Source organism: Euleptes europaea, chromosome 5 (assembly GCF_029931775.1).
Source record: "Euleptes europaea isolate rEulEur1 chromosome 5, rEulEur1.hap1, whole genome shotgun sequence".
NCBI classification, from domain to species: domain Eukaryota; kingdom Metazoa; phylum Chordata; class Lepidosauria; order Squamata; family Sphaerodactylidae; genus Euleptes; species Euleptes europaea.
The window spans coordinates 98,771,124-98,787,193 of NC_079316.1; the positions used below are offsets into that span (position 1 = coordinate 98,771,124).

At 43.4% G+C, this 16,070-nt stretch overlaps 1 protein-coding gene across 1 annotated transcript in view; it reads right to left on the reverse strand.

The window, feature by feature from the left end:
• Positions 1–3,659: 3,659 nt before the first annotated feature.
• BICC1 (BicC family RNA binding protein 1) overlaps positions 3,660–16,070 on the reverse strand; it is a 155,982-nt gene continuing 143,571 nt past the window's right edge. The window contains exons 16-21 of the mRNA XM_056849360.1: positions 14,656–14,695; positions 13,601–13,755; positions 8,612–8,768; positions 7,233–7,393; positions 5,646–5,745; positions 3,660–4,299 (exon numbers count right to left, since the gene is read on the reverse strand). Coding sequence (XP_056705338.1) covers positions 4,169–4,299; positions 5,646–5,745; positions 7,233–7,393; positions 8,612–8,768; positions 13,601–13,755; positions 14,656–14,695 — 744 coding nt within the window. The 3' untranslated portion in view covers positions 3,660–4,168. The remainder of the gene's footprint in view (positions 4,300–5,645; positions 5,746–7,232; positions 7,394–8,611; positions 8,769–13,600; positions 13,756–14,655; positions 14,696–16,070) is intronic.

The following is a 16,070-nucleotide window of genomic DNA, read 5'->3' on the forward strand; positions in this document are numbered from 1 at the left end:
TATTTCACTACTTATTCCTTCTAACACATACCTGAGTTTGGTTCTCTTGCCCCAGCTACCACTCATTCCTGTGCTTTGTTCCTGATTTGGCTCGATCTTCAATATCCATTGTGTGTCCCCTATTCTTGGGTACATTTACAACCAAATTTTCCTTTTTTGTTTCTATACTATCTACCGCTCTCTTGGGGACCCCCACCTCCACTTCCTTTCTAGTCTTTCCTTTGCACTGATAAAGCTCAGAACTGCAGCTTTTTAAAAACCTTTTCAGGAACTTCCATGTGACTTTCCCTTTGTGTTCTTCTCAGAACATTATCAACTTTGTAGGAATTTGCACTTTCAAAGCCCAGGATCTTCATTCTTGTCTCTCAGCTCTTTCCTTTTTTGAGTTTTATCAACTTTTTGCTACTTACTCCACTTTCAAATCCTCCTTAACCCAACATATAAACAAAACTTTGTGGATGTTCTTTATATAAGTCTTTCTAACTAGTAATCTGAATTTACAAGACTGCTTTCAGACTTTGTTTTAATGGGTAGGTTTTCAACAGTTTCGTAATTTTTATGCTTTTTATTATTTTGTTATGTTTTAACTTTGCTCACTGCCTCAAGCACGTCTCTGTAGAGGCAGCCTATACATTTTCTTCTCAATAAAGTAAGTACCGGGTATTAAATTTGTTGAAGGTCTACAAGCGAATTGGAAGGATCCAAATCTTTTATTCCCGGAGTCAAACAGATTATATTTCCTCATGGCAGGGTTTCCTTTCCTAGTAAGCAGCTGCTGGTCATTAGAATTGCTTGCAAGGTAGTATCATTTTTATCCTGCACACATTGTGTGTGATGAAAGCTGGAATCTTCACAAAGAGTAAGCCTTGTGAAAATGTACCTGTCATTCCGACCTGGGGTTGGTGGCAGTGAGCAGGGAAAGTACACTTGCATGGTGTAGAGTTTTGTGGAGACTGTTGTTGTCAAGGAAAGGGGTGCCTTTCTTGCTTTTTCCCTGTGGTTTTCAGATTACATAATGCTTCATAGTCTTCACTCTTGCACTTTTTGTTAACTTTTTATGTTCATATATATGTTGCCATTTTGAGAGCTTTTAAAACCTTTAGTAAGAAACTGTACCCAGACATTTCTCGGTCAACCACCCTGCTGATCTTCTTTCCTTCCTGTTTCCTCGCCCAACCACTACCCTTTCCTCAGCCTGGCTACCCCACAGTCAGTGGTTTCTCTTCCCCTTCCTGTTGTCCATGAGCTGCTGCCCCTGACAAGTGCAAATCAGCATTTGGACCCATCTTGGAAAGAACTAAGGATGAGCCCAGTCCACAAGACACATCCCTCCATGTTCCAGAAGATGATCGACGCTCTTTGAAGCCAAGTTCTGTTTAGGATGGGACAGGAGAGGCCTGCAATATTACAACACTGCTGTCAACACTCATTTGATCTGCCTCAGGGGCAGTTTTTCACACTGTGAGACAACATGAAATGAAAGACGACAAGACTACATTTAATAAGCAGTGTAACAAGGGGGTTATATAAATTTATTCTTTCATGTAACATTTGATTAGTTTCAAAAATTCCCATTCGTAAATGCTTTATTCCATCTTTCATTTATTTATTTTTAAAAAAAGAATCACTAAAAAAGGACCCCTTCCCTCCCAAAATACAATCTGTATCTGCTCTATATTTACAGATAACTGGTCACTATAAAGGCACAAATTTAAAACTAATGTTTCAATATTTTTGTGCATAATACCAGACTGGCAACACAGACTATTGCATTGCCATATTCCCTTTTGTGGAATCAAAAGGAGTGAGAAAAAAAAATGAATTTTTTCCAGTGTGGTGTGTGAGTGTGTGTGAGAGAATGTGCAGTTCTATCTTTATTGTTATACCTGGGAAATTCTTTACTTCAGCACAGATAGCAGTAGTTTAACTGCAGTTTCTGGAATAATACTGTCGTAACACATGGCATTTTAAGTACAAAAACAAAGAAAAATTCAATATCCACAGTTCTGAGGGGGCAAAGAATACTTACTGGGGAGGTGGGACAATTTAAGTCCAGAGAGTGGCTGGAGCTCTTCTAAGTAACTGGCCCCACACTAAACCCCAAGCTACATTCTGCTAACAATAATTTAAGTGGGCAAGCAGAGGTCCTGATCTGCTAACACAAGTGCTTAACTGTACAACACACGAACAGACTCATACTAAAGGGAGTACTCGTGATTAGAAATTTAAGTGTTTTTAGTATCAGGAGCTCTACGTTAACAGCATCAGCAGAAGTACCTGTTATGTTTCTAGACTTGAGATTGGGTTCCCAGTTTGAACAAATGACTTCACACACACCCAAAAAGTCTCTCTACAGTCCTGCAAGTGCTCACCTGGCCTGTGGAAGGAGACCAGCAGCCGTTTCAGTAGCAGCAACAAACTGCTCTGTTATACGGCCACTAGCAAAACTAGATAATAGATTACTACTGCGTCTATGCTCTCACTTAGAAAAAAAAATCCCTTTTGTGTGTATGTTTTTCCTCACCATAGAAAATAATTATCTGCAGAAAGTGTCACAGCTATCTCCCCCACCAGATTTTGCATATATAAAAAAAACACTACGATAAATTGATTTAAGTCTAATGCCTTCAGTTGCGAGTGGTTTACATCCACTTTAAAGGGTTTGTACATTGTATATAAATAAGACATTACAGTACAAGTTAATTCACAATATTTGCTATGGGAATGTTTTTCTTTGTTTGATAAATTTGTGTTGGGAAACATATTGCATCGCAGAGAGGTACTTCATGCTATCCCCTTCACTTCATAAATTTATACATAGTCGTCTTGCAAACATGACAGAAATAGTATAAACCAGATTTCTTGACCTTTCACAGTATAGAACATAACTGTTAGCTCTACCCATGCACAACATGGACTCTTTCCAGGGATAGTCAACCCAGGGTTTTGAAAACCACTTGTCTCGAAACTCTGATAGCTGACAATTGCATCCTTGAATTGACCAATGAAAGCAGATGTCAATTCAGCTATTGGGTACGTGTTACTCTATCACTTGAAAAAGAGTCATGCAAGCAAAATCCTTCTCCAAATAAATGCAACAGGTCTGTCTTGTCCCATGAAATTAATGCTCTGTTTAGACACAGTGATGGCTCAGAGCTCTGGTTTGATGAAATCCCCTTCCGTTCTCTATCGTCAACTTTTTAGTCGATTGACTGAATCTCTGATGCACTCTAAGTGTACAGATTCTAAAAAATAAGACGTTTGCTATAAATAAAGTGTCCTTTAGTGGCAGTATATACTAAAAATAGTCCTTTGCTTTGAGAAAACCATTAAAATCAGTTTTAGCGTTAACAGGCAGCAGTTAAATAGGGTTAAATTGATGGCAATAAGGTCCATTTTGGTCTTTCACTGCGTCTTTTTACAGTGCGCTTGCGCAACTGTAAGGATTTCAAGACTTCTTTCCCAGAAGTGAAAAAACCAGGGTTGGCTTCAGTACCAAAGCATCTGATTATGGAAGACTTCTTTACAGTTAAGGAGTGGCGGGGGGGGGGGGAATGAAGAAATAATCAAAATTTGATTTTGCTAGTACCGTTTATGGGTAAAGATTTTTCATCTAATGTGGGAACATACGTGGCAAAGGCTGATTAGTGCCAAACAATAGTTGGTTTTTTCCCCCCCTCCATGGAAATTAGAGGGAAACAAAATTTCCACAGGACAAGAAATCAGAATACGTAAAGTGCAGAAAGACCTCAATTAATTAATTATTAAGCAGTACCAGAAATACCTTCTTGCTAAAAACCGCATGCTATGCCCCTCTGGTATCCCAGCCCTTCACTCTTCGTTCAAAGAAGTAAAAAAAAAAAAAAAAATCAGTGCATACAATATAGTTATTATAAGTAATAAAATACTAAAGAACCCTATGTTATATTGCCAATTCTGTCCAATCTAAACGAGTAAAACAATCCACATTTGGTGCTTGGAAAGACAAAACGAGTGTTTGTTCTCTCTCTGTTTTTTTTTTTTGGCACAAGGATTTGTGCAGAAAAAGAAAGGCTTTGGTCCTCGGTACCCAGGCTCCCCAAAGTGCAGAAGGTGGTGTGCAGTGATGGCTGTCCACAGGATCGCCATGTCAGGTTGCGCAGTCGACTGCGAGAGTTTCCCTTTATTGCTACCAGCGCCCGCTCACACTAGCAATGTCCGAATGATACTGACGCGGCAGCCGTCCGCTGGCGCCGCCTTCCAGGAATGAGGCACGGGCGCTGGAGGGTTCAAACAGTTTTCTTCGGTTTTTATTCAGTTCTGCGTGGGGAAAAGGGGGGAGATTCCCGTGAAACAAACAAACAAACAAACAAAACCAGCAGCTGAACAGGAACTGGACAGACACATTTTAATTAAACAAGTTAACAAGTGTTGTTCTTTAAACAAACGAAGAGAGGCAAAGGGAGATTTGGCAATGCAAACTTGTTTCTGGTTGTTTAAAGTATTCTTTTGCATACACACAGCTCACCTTCAGTCATGTAGTGATGATCCTTGTGCAGTGGTGACAGCTGCTGCCAAAACTGTTTTTTAAAAATCTGCACAGCCAATCAGAAGCCCTGCTGTGCAAAAGCCCCATCTGGCCCCACCCACTTTCTAAAAAAACTTGGTGAGTGCCAGGAAAGGTGTCAGTAGGCACCATGGCGCCCATGGGCACCATGTTGGAGACCTCAATTTGTTGTCTTAAATTTGTTGAACTGATACTGCAGGCTTTTACATGTCCTTGGCCCACAAACCATCGAAGGGCACTAGTGTGTTGCAGCGGTTATAGTGTATGACTAGGACCATGACAGCTAGGTTCAAGTCCTCACTTGGCCATAGAACTCACTGTCCCCCACTTGGCCTATCACGCTGACTCAGTCTAACCTACCTCATAGGGTTGTGCTCAAGGCAAAGCTGGTGAGAATCACAAACACCACTTTGAGCTCCATGGAGGAAGGGTGAGACAAAATTAATATTAACGGAAAAACATGAGGCAGTGTAGTATAGCTGCTAGGAGAGCTTCAGGGATGTTCCAGTCAAATGTTATTTCATCTGTGAACCTTCTAGCGCCCATCTCTCAGCCTCAAGTTCTCATGTCGGGTGTGGTAATTATCATAATACGGAGCTGCTTTCCACAGACTGGTGAGAATTAGCTGGTTAACATTATGCACTTTGGACGTTCTGAACTGAAGTACCATATCAGGAGTTCCCAACATCGTGCCTGTGGGCGCCATGGTGCCTGCTGGTGCCAGCCACGTGGTTTTAGAAAGGGGAGGGGCCAGGAGGGGCTTCTGCCCAGCAAGGCTTCTGATTGGCCATTGGAGATTTGATTGGCTGTGTTGATATTAAAAAACATTGAATGGGGGCTGCTGCCACCGCAGCACAAGGATCTTCACTGTGTGGTTGAAGGCAAGCTGCAGGAGCCATTTTGTGACTTGCTCCGCCTCCTACAGCAGCCATTTTGTGGTTGCGCCCACCACGCTGTGTCAGAATTCCAAAGGTGCCCGCAGGCTCAAAAAGGTTGGGGACCCCTGCACTATATAAACGCTAAGCATTATCATCGCTATTGTAGCACCCTGACAGACCGAGAAATGAAGGGATATACAAGAACGGCTAGGCTTGCTTACCTGATATCGCAAGCAGCATTTTCCTTCGTGCACCAAAAGTAGTAATCCCAAGCTCTTTCAGATCCTGATCTGTGAGAGTTAGGAACGTCTGAAGATCAATCTAGGGGACAAATGTCAAAAAGAATATACTGTCCGGTAATTGAAGACTAATCCTTAAAAAGCATTTTTGCCACAACCGTTTTTAAATGCATATTTTGCAGGGCTATTCACATTGTGGTATTGATAACCTCACTGAAGAAACTGCATTTCCTATCAAGAGAGCACAGAGCAGATTGGGAGACTGAAGACGCATGCACTAGGAGTATTGTGTGAAGTTCTGGAGGTCTCACGTCAACAAGGATGTGGACAGAATGGAGCAGGCGCAGAGGAGAGTGATGAGGATGATCAGGGGCCTGGAGACCAAGCCCTATGAGGAAAGGCTGAGGGACTTGGGAATGTTTAGTCTGGAGAAGAGGAGGTTGAGGGGGGACATGATTTCTCTCTTTAAGTATTTGAAGGGCTAGGACTCGCAATAATGGGTTTAAATTGTGGGCTGGATATTAGGGGGTAAGTTTTTTTACAGTAAGAGTTGTTCGACAGTGGAATCAGCTACCTAGGGAGGTGCTGAGCTCCCCCTCACTGGCAGTCTTTAAGCAGAGGCTGGACAAGCTCTTGTCAGGGACCAGAGGTTCCCAAACTGTGCTCCAAGGAGCACTTGGTACTCCACGAAGCATCTCCTAGTGCTCCGTGAAGAGATTGGAAAGAAAAATACTACTGTCATTCAGTTTAGTATATAGGTACTAGGAGAAAATTAGTGCTCCGTGACAAATTTCTCTCTTGAAAAGTGCTCCATTACTCAAAAGGTTTGGGAACCTCTGCTCTAGGCTGATCATGCATTGAACAGGGGGTTGGACTAGATGGCCTGTATGGCCCCTTCCAACTCTATGATTTTGTACCTCAAAGTGCTTTTGCCTAAGGCAAAATATGAAGTGTTGTACCCAGTCAATCCAAATTCTAAACCAAGAGAAGCTAGATTCTGTAGCCTGTATAAACAGTGCAAACTGAACATGTTTTCATGGTTTTCCTTATTTTGAGTAACTTATTCTCATTCCCCAAGGTATGGGAGGGGTACAGAGTCATTGAAACCTGGTATTCAGACATTGGAAATCTATGCTCTCATGGAACTGAAGTATATACTCAACCTTGCCTCTGTTGAGCATGGAAGCAGGCAGCACAGGAACGTTAAGCACGAACCTGCCCACAATTGCATTCACATGAACTCCTTTTCCTATGTTGATCTTCCATGGCCCACTGACCCATGTGGTAGGGAGCCATTCGTGCAATGCAGGTTAACACACATTGCAGAATGATTAGGAAGTAAGGAAATAAAGCTTTAAGGGGAAGCACAGAGTTCTGAACACACTGAGGTCTGAAGCCTGGCTCTTCCTACACTGAAGGAACACAATGGGTGGTCTTCACAAAACAGCCAATGGAAGCACAGCAAATGGTAGCCATTGAGCAGTTTGGTTGGGAAAGTAATCCAGCAGGAACAACTGCAGCAGGAACAACAAGAGCAACAAGAAAAACCCTCTCCTTCCAGACACTGACCTCTTGTTGCTGGAATATGTCTGTGTATTTGCCCAAGCCTAGTTTGCTAAAAAGCTCAGGCAGGTCCGATCCTTGAAATAGACTGTTCAAGTTACAGCCATTGCTTCCCGTCAGCGAAGAGATGCAGTCCATGTAATTGCTGCTGCTGAGATAATGTTCAGCTGGAATTTCAGAGAAGAAGGACCTTTTGAGTTTCCAATCAGTTTGCACTTCACTTTAAAGAAACAGCCCATTGAAAAACTTTAATGGTGCACAAGCCACCTTGAGAAGCAGCTTTCGTTTATTCTCTGCACAAAGCGGTTTGCTATCAGTTCTGGCATAATACAAAACCGCCATTTAATCATATTGGTGGGATCATCCAACACACTCCAATTACAGGGTTTAGTTTATGGTCTGCCAGTCCAGTATCTGAAACCATGGTTTGAAGCTGGTCCATTCATCACAGTTAAGAGTTGGCTACCCTTATGCATGATGCTTGAACATGTTCTGCCTGACTTATTCCCTGCCACTGTCCCCATACCCAATCACTGCACTCCCCTCGGTTACGGAGATGCCTAGCCTGGAGTGATGGGTCTCAAAACCAACATTTGCTGCACAATTGACGGTTCATTTGCTGAATGATAGTTTGCGAGCCAAATCCTAGTTTCAGTTAAAAAACAAACCATGATTTTGCATTGCGTCTGTACTGAGCCAATATTCACAATAGACTGAAAGCACTACTAAAACATTCAAATACTAATACCATTAATGGAAGAACTAAATACTAGAAAACCACGGTTGCTGCTGAAAATGGCAGCCCTGTATCAAGTTCTCTCCCCTTCCCCTTGCCTCCATAATATATACTCCAATATCATACCAAACAGCGGCCCAAGATGTGGTATGGAAACACTCACCCAAGCGTTTAAACCATAGAGCTCTGAGCATGAGAACAATGGTTCATCTGGTCCAGCATCCCGTTTCCTAGAGTTGCCAACCAGGTACCCCAGAAAGCCCACAAGGAGGAGCAACAAAGCCTCCCCAATGGTACTATCCCCAGTGGTATATTGTTTCCAAACATGGAGACCCCACTCAGCCATTGTGGCTGACAGCTCTTGACAGACCTATCCTTCATAAAGGAAACTGTCACATTGTGACAGAAAGGGAACTCAACACACCGCTTGCATTTTCAGCAGCAGCTTTGCGATTCTAACATTCTGCTCTGTCGTAGTACTCAACACAGCATCTTTCATAAAGCTAATTTTGCGTTTCTAGGCTTGGAACAAAATTTGATCTAATCCAACATTATGGAGTAATGTTGTACAGAGTAACAGACTTATCTTTACCATTACTTTAGTCACACCCCATTTTTTTTTTAAAGAGAAGCTTTAATAAGTCATTACTTGATTTGTTTTGTTTCCGTTTAGGGCTGCCAATGGATGAGACAAAATTGCTGGGTGCTGCAGGACCAATGCCATTATGATCCCTCCAGTTATCAGAGTCACTACCATTCCCCAAGTGCTCTCGGCTGTTGGACCGTGAGAGAGACATTGATGAACCCTGTAAGAAAGTCCAGAAGGAAAAAAAAAGGTGGCATAAAAACTGAGAGGCAAAGATGCTATAACCATGGTTTGATAAAGTAACACAAACCAACCAGTAATGAGCCTTGTTGCAGGAGGGGCTTAGTGGTAGAGCATCCGCTTGGCACACAGAAGGTCCCAGGTTCAATCCCAGGTATCTCCAGCTAAAACGATCAGGTAGGAGATGATATAAAAGGCCTCCACCAGAGACCCTGGAGAGCTGTTGTCAGTCGGAGTAGACAGTTCTTGATGGACCAATGGTCTCATTCAGTATAAGGCAGCTTCACGCATGTGTTTCAAAGCATGCTTTCATATAGGTCAGTGGAGGCCTCACAAAAAACAACATGCAGGATGGGGGACCTCCTTCGGGATAACCACGCTTCCAGATACATGTCTCAACACTTCTTTAAGTTATGTGTGTAGTCTTAAAGGAGAAGGCTAAGCAATAATCCTTCTCCCTGCTCTCCATAGGCAGTTAAAGACAAAATAAAGCTGAAGTTGGATACTCTCTTACGTGTTCAGTGGCCAGCCACTGCCTCATTTATTTCTGCAGAGCACAGTAAACCAGTCCTGCAACAAATATGCATGAGCTTTGATATCTGCTTCTGCTCAGCATGTTGAGTGCATCCACACCAATTACTGGAAGAGTCACCATTATATTGTTTGGATGCTGTTTTGGCCCTCATGTTCCCCTGACTGGCATTCTTTGTCTTCAGCTGTCCCAGCTTCCTCACATTACCCTCATGGTTTTGCTGATGATATCACAGACGGTCATTAACAAAACTGCACTGGCTACCCCAGCCGGCTCAGTAAAGTGGCAGAAAGGGCAGAGAGTGACGAAGGCCAGGGAAGGCACAGAGTACCAAGGAGCAGCCGCTGCCCAGGAAATAAGAGGCCATGAAACAGTTATCAAACAGTGCAGATGTACTCAAAGACTACTAAAGGGGGGGGGGTAAGGACCCACGCACACAGACACACAAATAAAGGAGTTTAGGATGAAGCCCTCAGTAACCAAATCAAGTCCCAATACACACACGTCCTGAATAGAGATATTCAACAGACCATTCCTGCTTTACAAACAGGTCCTCTGAAGGATAATGTGTGCTAATCAATGCTGAAGAACAGAACTCTCTACCCCAGCCCCAGTTTCCCCAAGACAGGCAAAAATAAAGCCAGCTCCAGTTCCAGTGCAAAAAGAGCGCCTGCATGCATATGAGCATTTAGGCGTAACTTGGTCGTAACTTTTGGCGGACAGAGTAACAGCCTTATCTTTACCAGAAAGCAGATAAATTAGATGATAATCATGTGAACATACAGGAAAGTGTGAAATCAAAGGAGAAATAAAAGAAGATCTTATAGAGGAATATAAACCACAACTGAACAGAAAAGGGGTTAAGTGTTTCTGTCTTTGCCTTTCCACACAGGCAGACTCTCTGTTTGATTGGGCTATCTAAGAATCTGCCAAAGAATTCATTGAGGGGTAAGGCACTATGTCTGGCCAAGAAGAAAAGTCTCTGAAAGGTTGGTATAGTTAAGAATGTTAGATAATCTGGAAGCACACTGGAAAAGATGGGGTGCTCAGTCCCCAGAAAGAGGGTGCGCATTTTCTTTTGGCATCGCCACATAATTCAAGATGGTCCCTATGCAAAAATAAAGCCCCGCATAATACATATGGAGAAAAGACCTAAAGGAACCAAGCATCGGTCAGATTTTGTTTTTGTCTTTTGCTTAACAATGGCTGGAGCATACGGTTAAAGGCTTCTACAAATGGCATTTCACAGACAATAAGGTTTGCACTCATAATACTGGAAAATAAAACGTGGAGCAAACAAACAGTGTCAAAGAATGTCTCCAGCGAGCATCGTGTAAAGATTAATTTCCATAAGTAAGAGACTGCCTCACCCCAAAATAAAAAGACACAGCTTTGAATAAAACACACATGTCTGGCCACTGCAAAACTAAACCTGTATGACACTGTGTTACTTTCTGCAATACTTTTTAAAAAAAAGAGGGAGGGAGGGAAGGTCCTACCAACGTCACAGAGCTTTTTGTCTGGTCAGTCTTAACACTGACTTGGAAGTGAATCAATTCTCCAGTAACAGTTTCTTTTGCCACCCTCCGCCCCATCAGCAGCCTGGCGACCCAACCCACAAACTCCTCTCGGCTTACTGGTAAGCCTTGGCTTATCATTCTGGAAAATGATGCAAGGTACCATGACAGGAGTGCTTTCTAAGGCCAATGGGAGCTCGGAAAACCGCCCAAAACATGTAGAAAAACAAAGGGACCCATGGTGTTTTTGTAAAGAATTATTTTCCCCACATGGCCTAAAGCTCAGCATAAACAATAAGCACTGGAGTCTCTGAAGAAATCGTTTACAGAGCAAAGAAGCCGAGAGCTGTGGTTTGTTTCTGGGCTACAGCCAAATGACTCAGACACAGAAAACATTTTAGTCTCCTAATAAACTGCAGCCAAAAGGGGAAAAAAGGAAGCAAGAATAAAATGGCTGGAAGATAATAGAAAACACACGGAACTCCGTATCTAAACTTGTTCCTAAGGGGGGGGAAAACACTTTGTTTTATCACTTGCAACTCGTTCAAAGATGTGCAGATGGTTTACATCCCATTTAATGCAATATTGTGACGACCTGGCAAGAGAGAAGGAATCTATGGGAGTACACGGCTTTCGCCAAGGTTTGAACTAAACAAGAGTAAGGCACCCTCCTACCAATGGTCTTTGTACTTTGTCCTGTGGCCTCCACAGAGGAATAAACCCTCCCCCAGCCAAATGGCAGCAAAGCCAGATGGTCTTAGTTTGAGTAAATGCATGGGATACCTGGTATATGGGCAGGAATTGTTCCTTCACTAGGTGAAGAGAATTCTGCAATGCTAAAGGGAGAGAGGCTGCCGGAAGAGCACAGCGTACATTATTCTGACCACAAAAGCCAAGCAGAGTCCTGAAAGAATATTCCTAGTTCTCCTCAGCACCACACACCCAAAACACCACTGTGTCAGGGCCAATGAGCCACAGCAGGAGGTGGAAGAAATTAGGAAACACAAACAGGATTGTGGTATCCCGGGTGAAAGTCAGACAGGGCAAGAAACGTGGAATGACATTCCTTCACAGCACACATTGTGGGAGGAGTGGGGAGAGAAGATTGTTAGCATAACACTTAGGACAGTGAAGACCTCTTTGTCCTGGAAGGAGGGGGGACTGGAGACCCCCCCCCCCGCCCCGTCCAAACAGTTGCTATCTTAACATCAGAGACAGAGAAGCCTTTCTTGGTTCTTAGAACATTAAAGACGTCTCATCCGGAGGAAGGTTTAAAATATTCACCCAGTAAGGGGGAATGAATAAATGAATAAATTGAGGTGAGACTGTTCATTATTTCTTAAAGCGAGATAAGCTGTTTTGAAAACTACAGTTGAATTTAGTAAGTAAACCTTACCTTATCTCAGATTGGGACTCTTAGTATACTATGACTCACATCACCGAACATTTCCCCGTACACATTAATGAAGGACAGAGTAAGATTTGTATTCCATGCAAGTCCTCCCAATTGTATGAAGCATCTCCCTACCAAGGGCAGTTGCCAGCAGAGAGAATCATTCCACCCTCGTTCCTCCAATTCAGAAATCACAAGGCCTTCAGCCTTTTCACTACTACATATACAGATGCTACAAAGGTGGTCTTCTGTTTCTTTGCGAGGTTCATCTCTGACAGACCTATGCCAGCAAACCATATTGTTCCAACAACAATCCTGCAAAGACATTGGGCTCACACTTCCATGCCTTGGAGGACAGAGAAGAAGCCACTGTTTCCCATCTGGACAAAATTTTGGTTTGCTACAAAAGCAAAAACACTTAATTTGCCGGATGCAGCTGAGGGAAGGGGCAGGAAGGAGAGAGATTACATAGGCCAGAGGATTCCCCCTATGGCACCAACCCATGGCTTGCCATTATGGGGAATCATGACCATGCCCGACTATCTGTGCCAAAAAAATGGAACACGCATGAAGCAGCCTTACACTGAATCAGACCATCAGTCCGTCAAAGTCAGTACTGTCTACTCAGACTGTCGGCAGCTCTCCAGGGTCTCAGGCTGAGGTCTTTCACATAACCTACTGCCTGGTCTTTTCAACTGGAGACTGAACCTAGGACCTTTTGTATGCCAAGCAGATGCTCTACCACTGAGCCACAGACAGGCCACAGGAATTGGCTAGAAGCAGTTTGGGATTGGTCCACCACAGCCATACTCATCCTTTCTAGTTCTTGCACATTGTTTCTATTGTACAATGCCCAGATTCTGCATCCCTCAAACACATTTTTAATACCCATTAATATTAAGGCGGACCCCACCAGTTAATGATGGGTAAGGTAAACATGAGCTTTCCTGTATCTTAATACCCTGAAAGACCTTGTGTTTTATCCTATGGATGGGCAAGCAGAAGGAGCCTGCGGAAGTGGGTCTTCTCCACCTTTGCCCCCTGAAAAATCATTTGCCAAAAACCAGGAGACCCTTGTAAACACTTGCAGTACAAGAGGCTAAGTGAGGAATAAGGAAGCAGGCAAAACTACTGGTATGGGAAGAGGCAGGAAGAGGTGAATTTGCCTAGTTCCTGTTCCTCACTACAATTTCCCATGCTGAAACATATTTCGTTTCAAGAGGGATCCCTTCTGCTCCAGTAGGACCTGTTCCCTTGACCTCTGCAACCTCTCCTCTTCCCATATCTGTACCTGTGCAAGATTAATGGATCCATCCCTTTGCGTGCACATTTTACCTTCTAAAGAAACCACCGCCAACGGTTCAACATACCTCATAAGTTATCGTCATAGATGGCTTGTACGATACATGGTTAGCTCGTCTTAGTTCCTTGATTGTTTCAGCTGGCATAGATTTGGAGAAGCCAAGGCCACTCCAGGTGTTGGTTGGTGTCCTCACCTCTGTGACAACTGGCTTCTTCAACATAGCTTGAGAAAAGACCCCCCCCCCAAAAAAAAAATGTTTATTAGTAAGCCTTAATTCTGTAAGCTTTTGGATAAAACGAACCTCATCCTAGCGGCTAGCCAATATACTACATTAGGTGCCCTTATAAATCTATAGTTCGCTCTCAATTTTTGCCTTCTCCATCCCAACCCTCTGAAAAAGGGGTCCAAAAGATCTGCATTTTACCAAAAGCCAGTTCACACTTCAGCTGGGGATGCCGTACGTGTGGTGTGAGAATTTGGCACCGATGCTATATGATGCCAGTTTCTCTAATTTCTGGAGGTTTTCTTCTGTGTGCCAGGGAAAGTTCCCCCACATGCATGGATATATGCATATTATGCACCCACTTCAACTCTTATGCTCTGAGGCGTGGGATGTATGAACTTAAGGCACAGCCTCAGTGCACTCAGGGTGCCTGGCAAGGGACTTCTGAACTGGCTTCCCAACCAGTCATAAAAAGCAGGTAGAAGTTTTAAGCACTTATACGTGGAAGCACCTACGTGGAAGCACTACGACTTTGCCTTTTGAAAACAAAGTGGCCAAAACAAAGCACTAGAATTCAAAAGGAACCAGCAGATTGTCTATTCTAAACACCTGCCCCATCACGGGCCAACTGAGCGACCCCTGACGCTAAGATGTTTCAGGTTTACAGCATTCTCTTGTTATATAAAACATAGCAACAGACCCAGGGTTTTTACACACATACAAGTTGGGATTGCAAAACTCATTGTCCCAAGATAAAGTTTCTCCATTTCAGCAACCAACCGAGCCAAATCTCGGGGGGGGGGGGGGGAGTGATGGTGGGAGGCCCAGAGGCAGAAACCCTTTTTCACTGCACCATTAACAAACAGATATAGGCTACCAGTCAGAGTTGTTCCACATACCTTTGGTTGCTAATAGCTTCTTCTGTTCATAGTCAAATGCCTAAAAATGAAAACACACAGAAGGCAGCTTAATCACAGCTCCAGCTAAATGTCATGCCAGTAACTCTGCTTTCCAAGCCACAAAGATTTTGAAAGCAGTCCATGAATTTGTCTAGGAGGAGGGCTAGGCACGGAACAACAATGTGCCAGCAGGCCAATGAACTTCTGATATACTTTAAACTTTCATTTAAAGCTAGCTAATTAGGGCAGTAAATACCTTGGAGTAAAGGTTTAGCAATAACCACGATCCAAAATTTTCAAACACAATCTTTCCCCCCCAAACTATTTATATTTTAGATGACAGTTTCCACTCGTACAGCAATGCCCCAAACTTTGATCTTCTTTACGCACATACACTACAGTGCCACTGACTCTGCGGTTCCTCCCATGTTGAATACTGAAAAAATTCTCCCTGCTGAGCTTTGCTTTATACCGTGCCTATATAGCTTGCAAGTTAACACCCACCCTCTTCAGAGGAGAGTCGCCTGTGAGTTATGTAAACATGTCCTAAAGCAAAATCATACAGAGCTAACATTGGTGGCACCTGTATGACTCTGGGTATATTTTAAAGGAGGGCTGTTGTGCTAGGTCACAGTTTTATTGCTTATTTCTGGACCACCCCATTTTTTACGTCACTGTTATGAAACAGCAGACTGCTTACGGTAAAACCCTTTCTGCTCTCTGCTGTATCTGTGCTGAACATGGGGAAAAGAGCACAAGTCAGGCCCGAGTGATAAACACCTCAATGGTGAAGAGAATGTGCACATGGTAACAAGCAATGTTTCCCACTTTCCTTCTTTCTGCATGTTCAAGCTGTTTGTCCAAGCAACAGAACTGTGCTAAAGTTTCGCCTGGTCCATCCCACTTCAGGCCCTCCTGTCCTGTCTGTGATGCAGCTCATTATCCCCCCCCTGCATCCTGAAATGGGACCAGGCCAGGAAAAGATTTTCCACTTTTCTCCTGCTTGTCTTCACCGGCCCTTCATTCAGCACCTTTATGATGTCCTTTCGCCCCTTGGAAAAGCTTGGTGGTACACACCTTTCTACCATGTTCTTAAGGAGGATGGGGAATTTGCATTCACTAAAGTATATGAAACTCTGTCAAACAGCCGTGACTCTTTTAAGATGGTGACTGAAGACTGATTGATTCCTTGGCCCCGGTTCCTCCTTCTATAGGCCGGCTTCTGGCCTCTCAATCACTGAAATGGCCACAGGTACCATTTGTACAGGAGTATTCCCCACAATTAGGTGAGAGTGATGTGGGAGGGCAATATTCTAACTTTCCCCCCAGGCCTTCACATGCCACAGATCTTAACAGTGCATGTCGTTGTGCCCCTGAGACGTAGCTTCTCGCCAACTTGTCCTTTGGTTTTCATT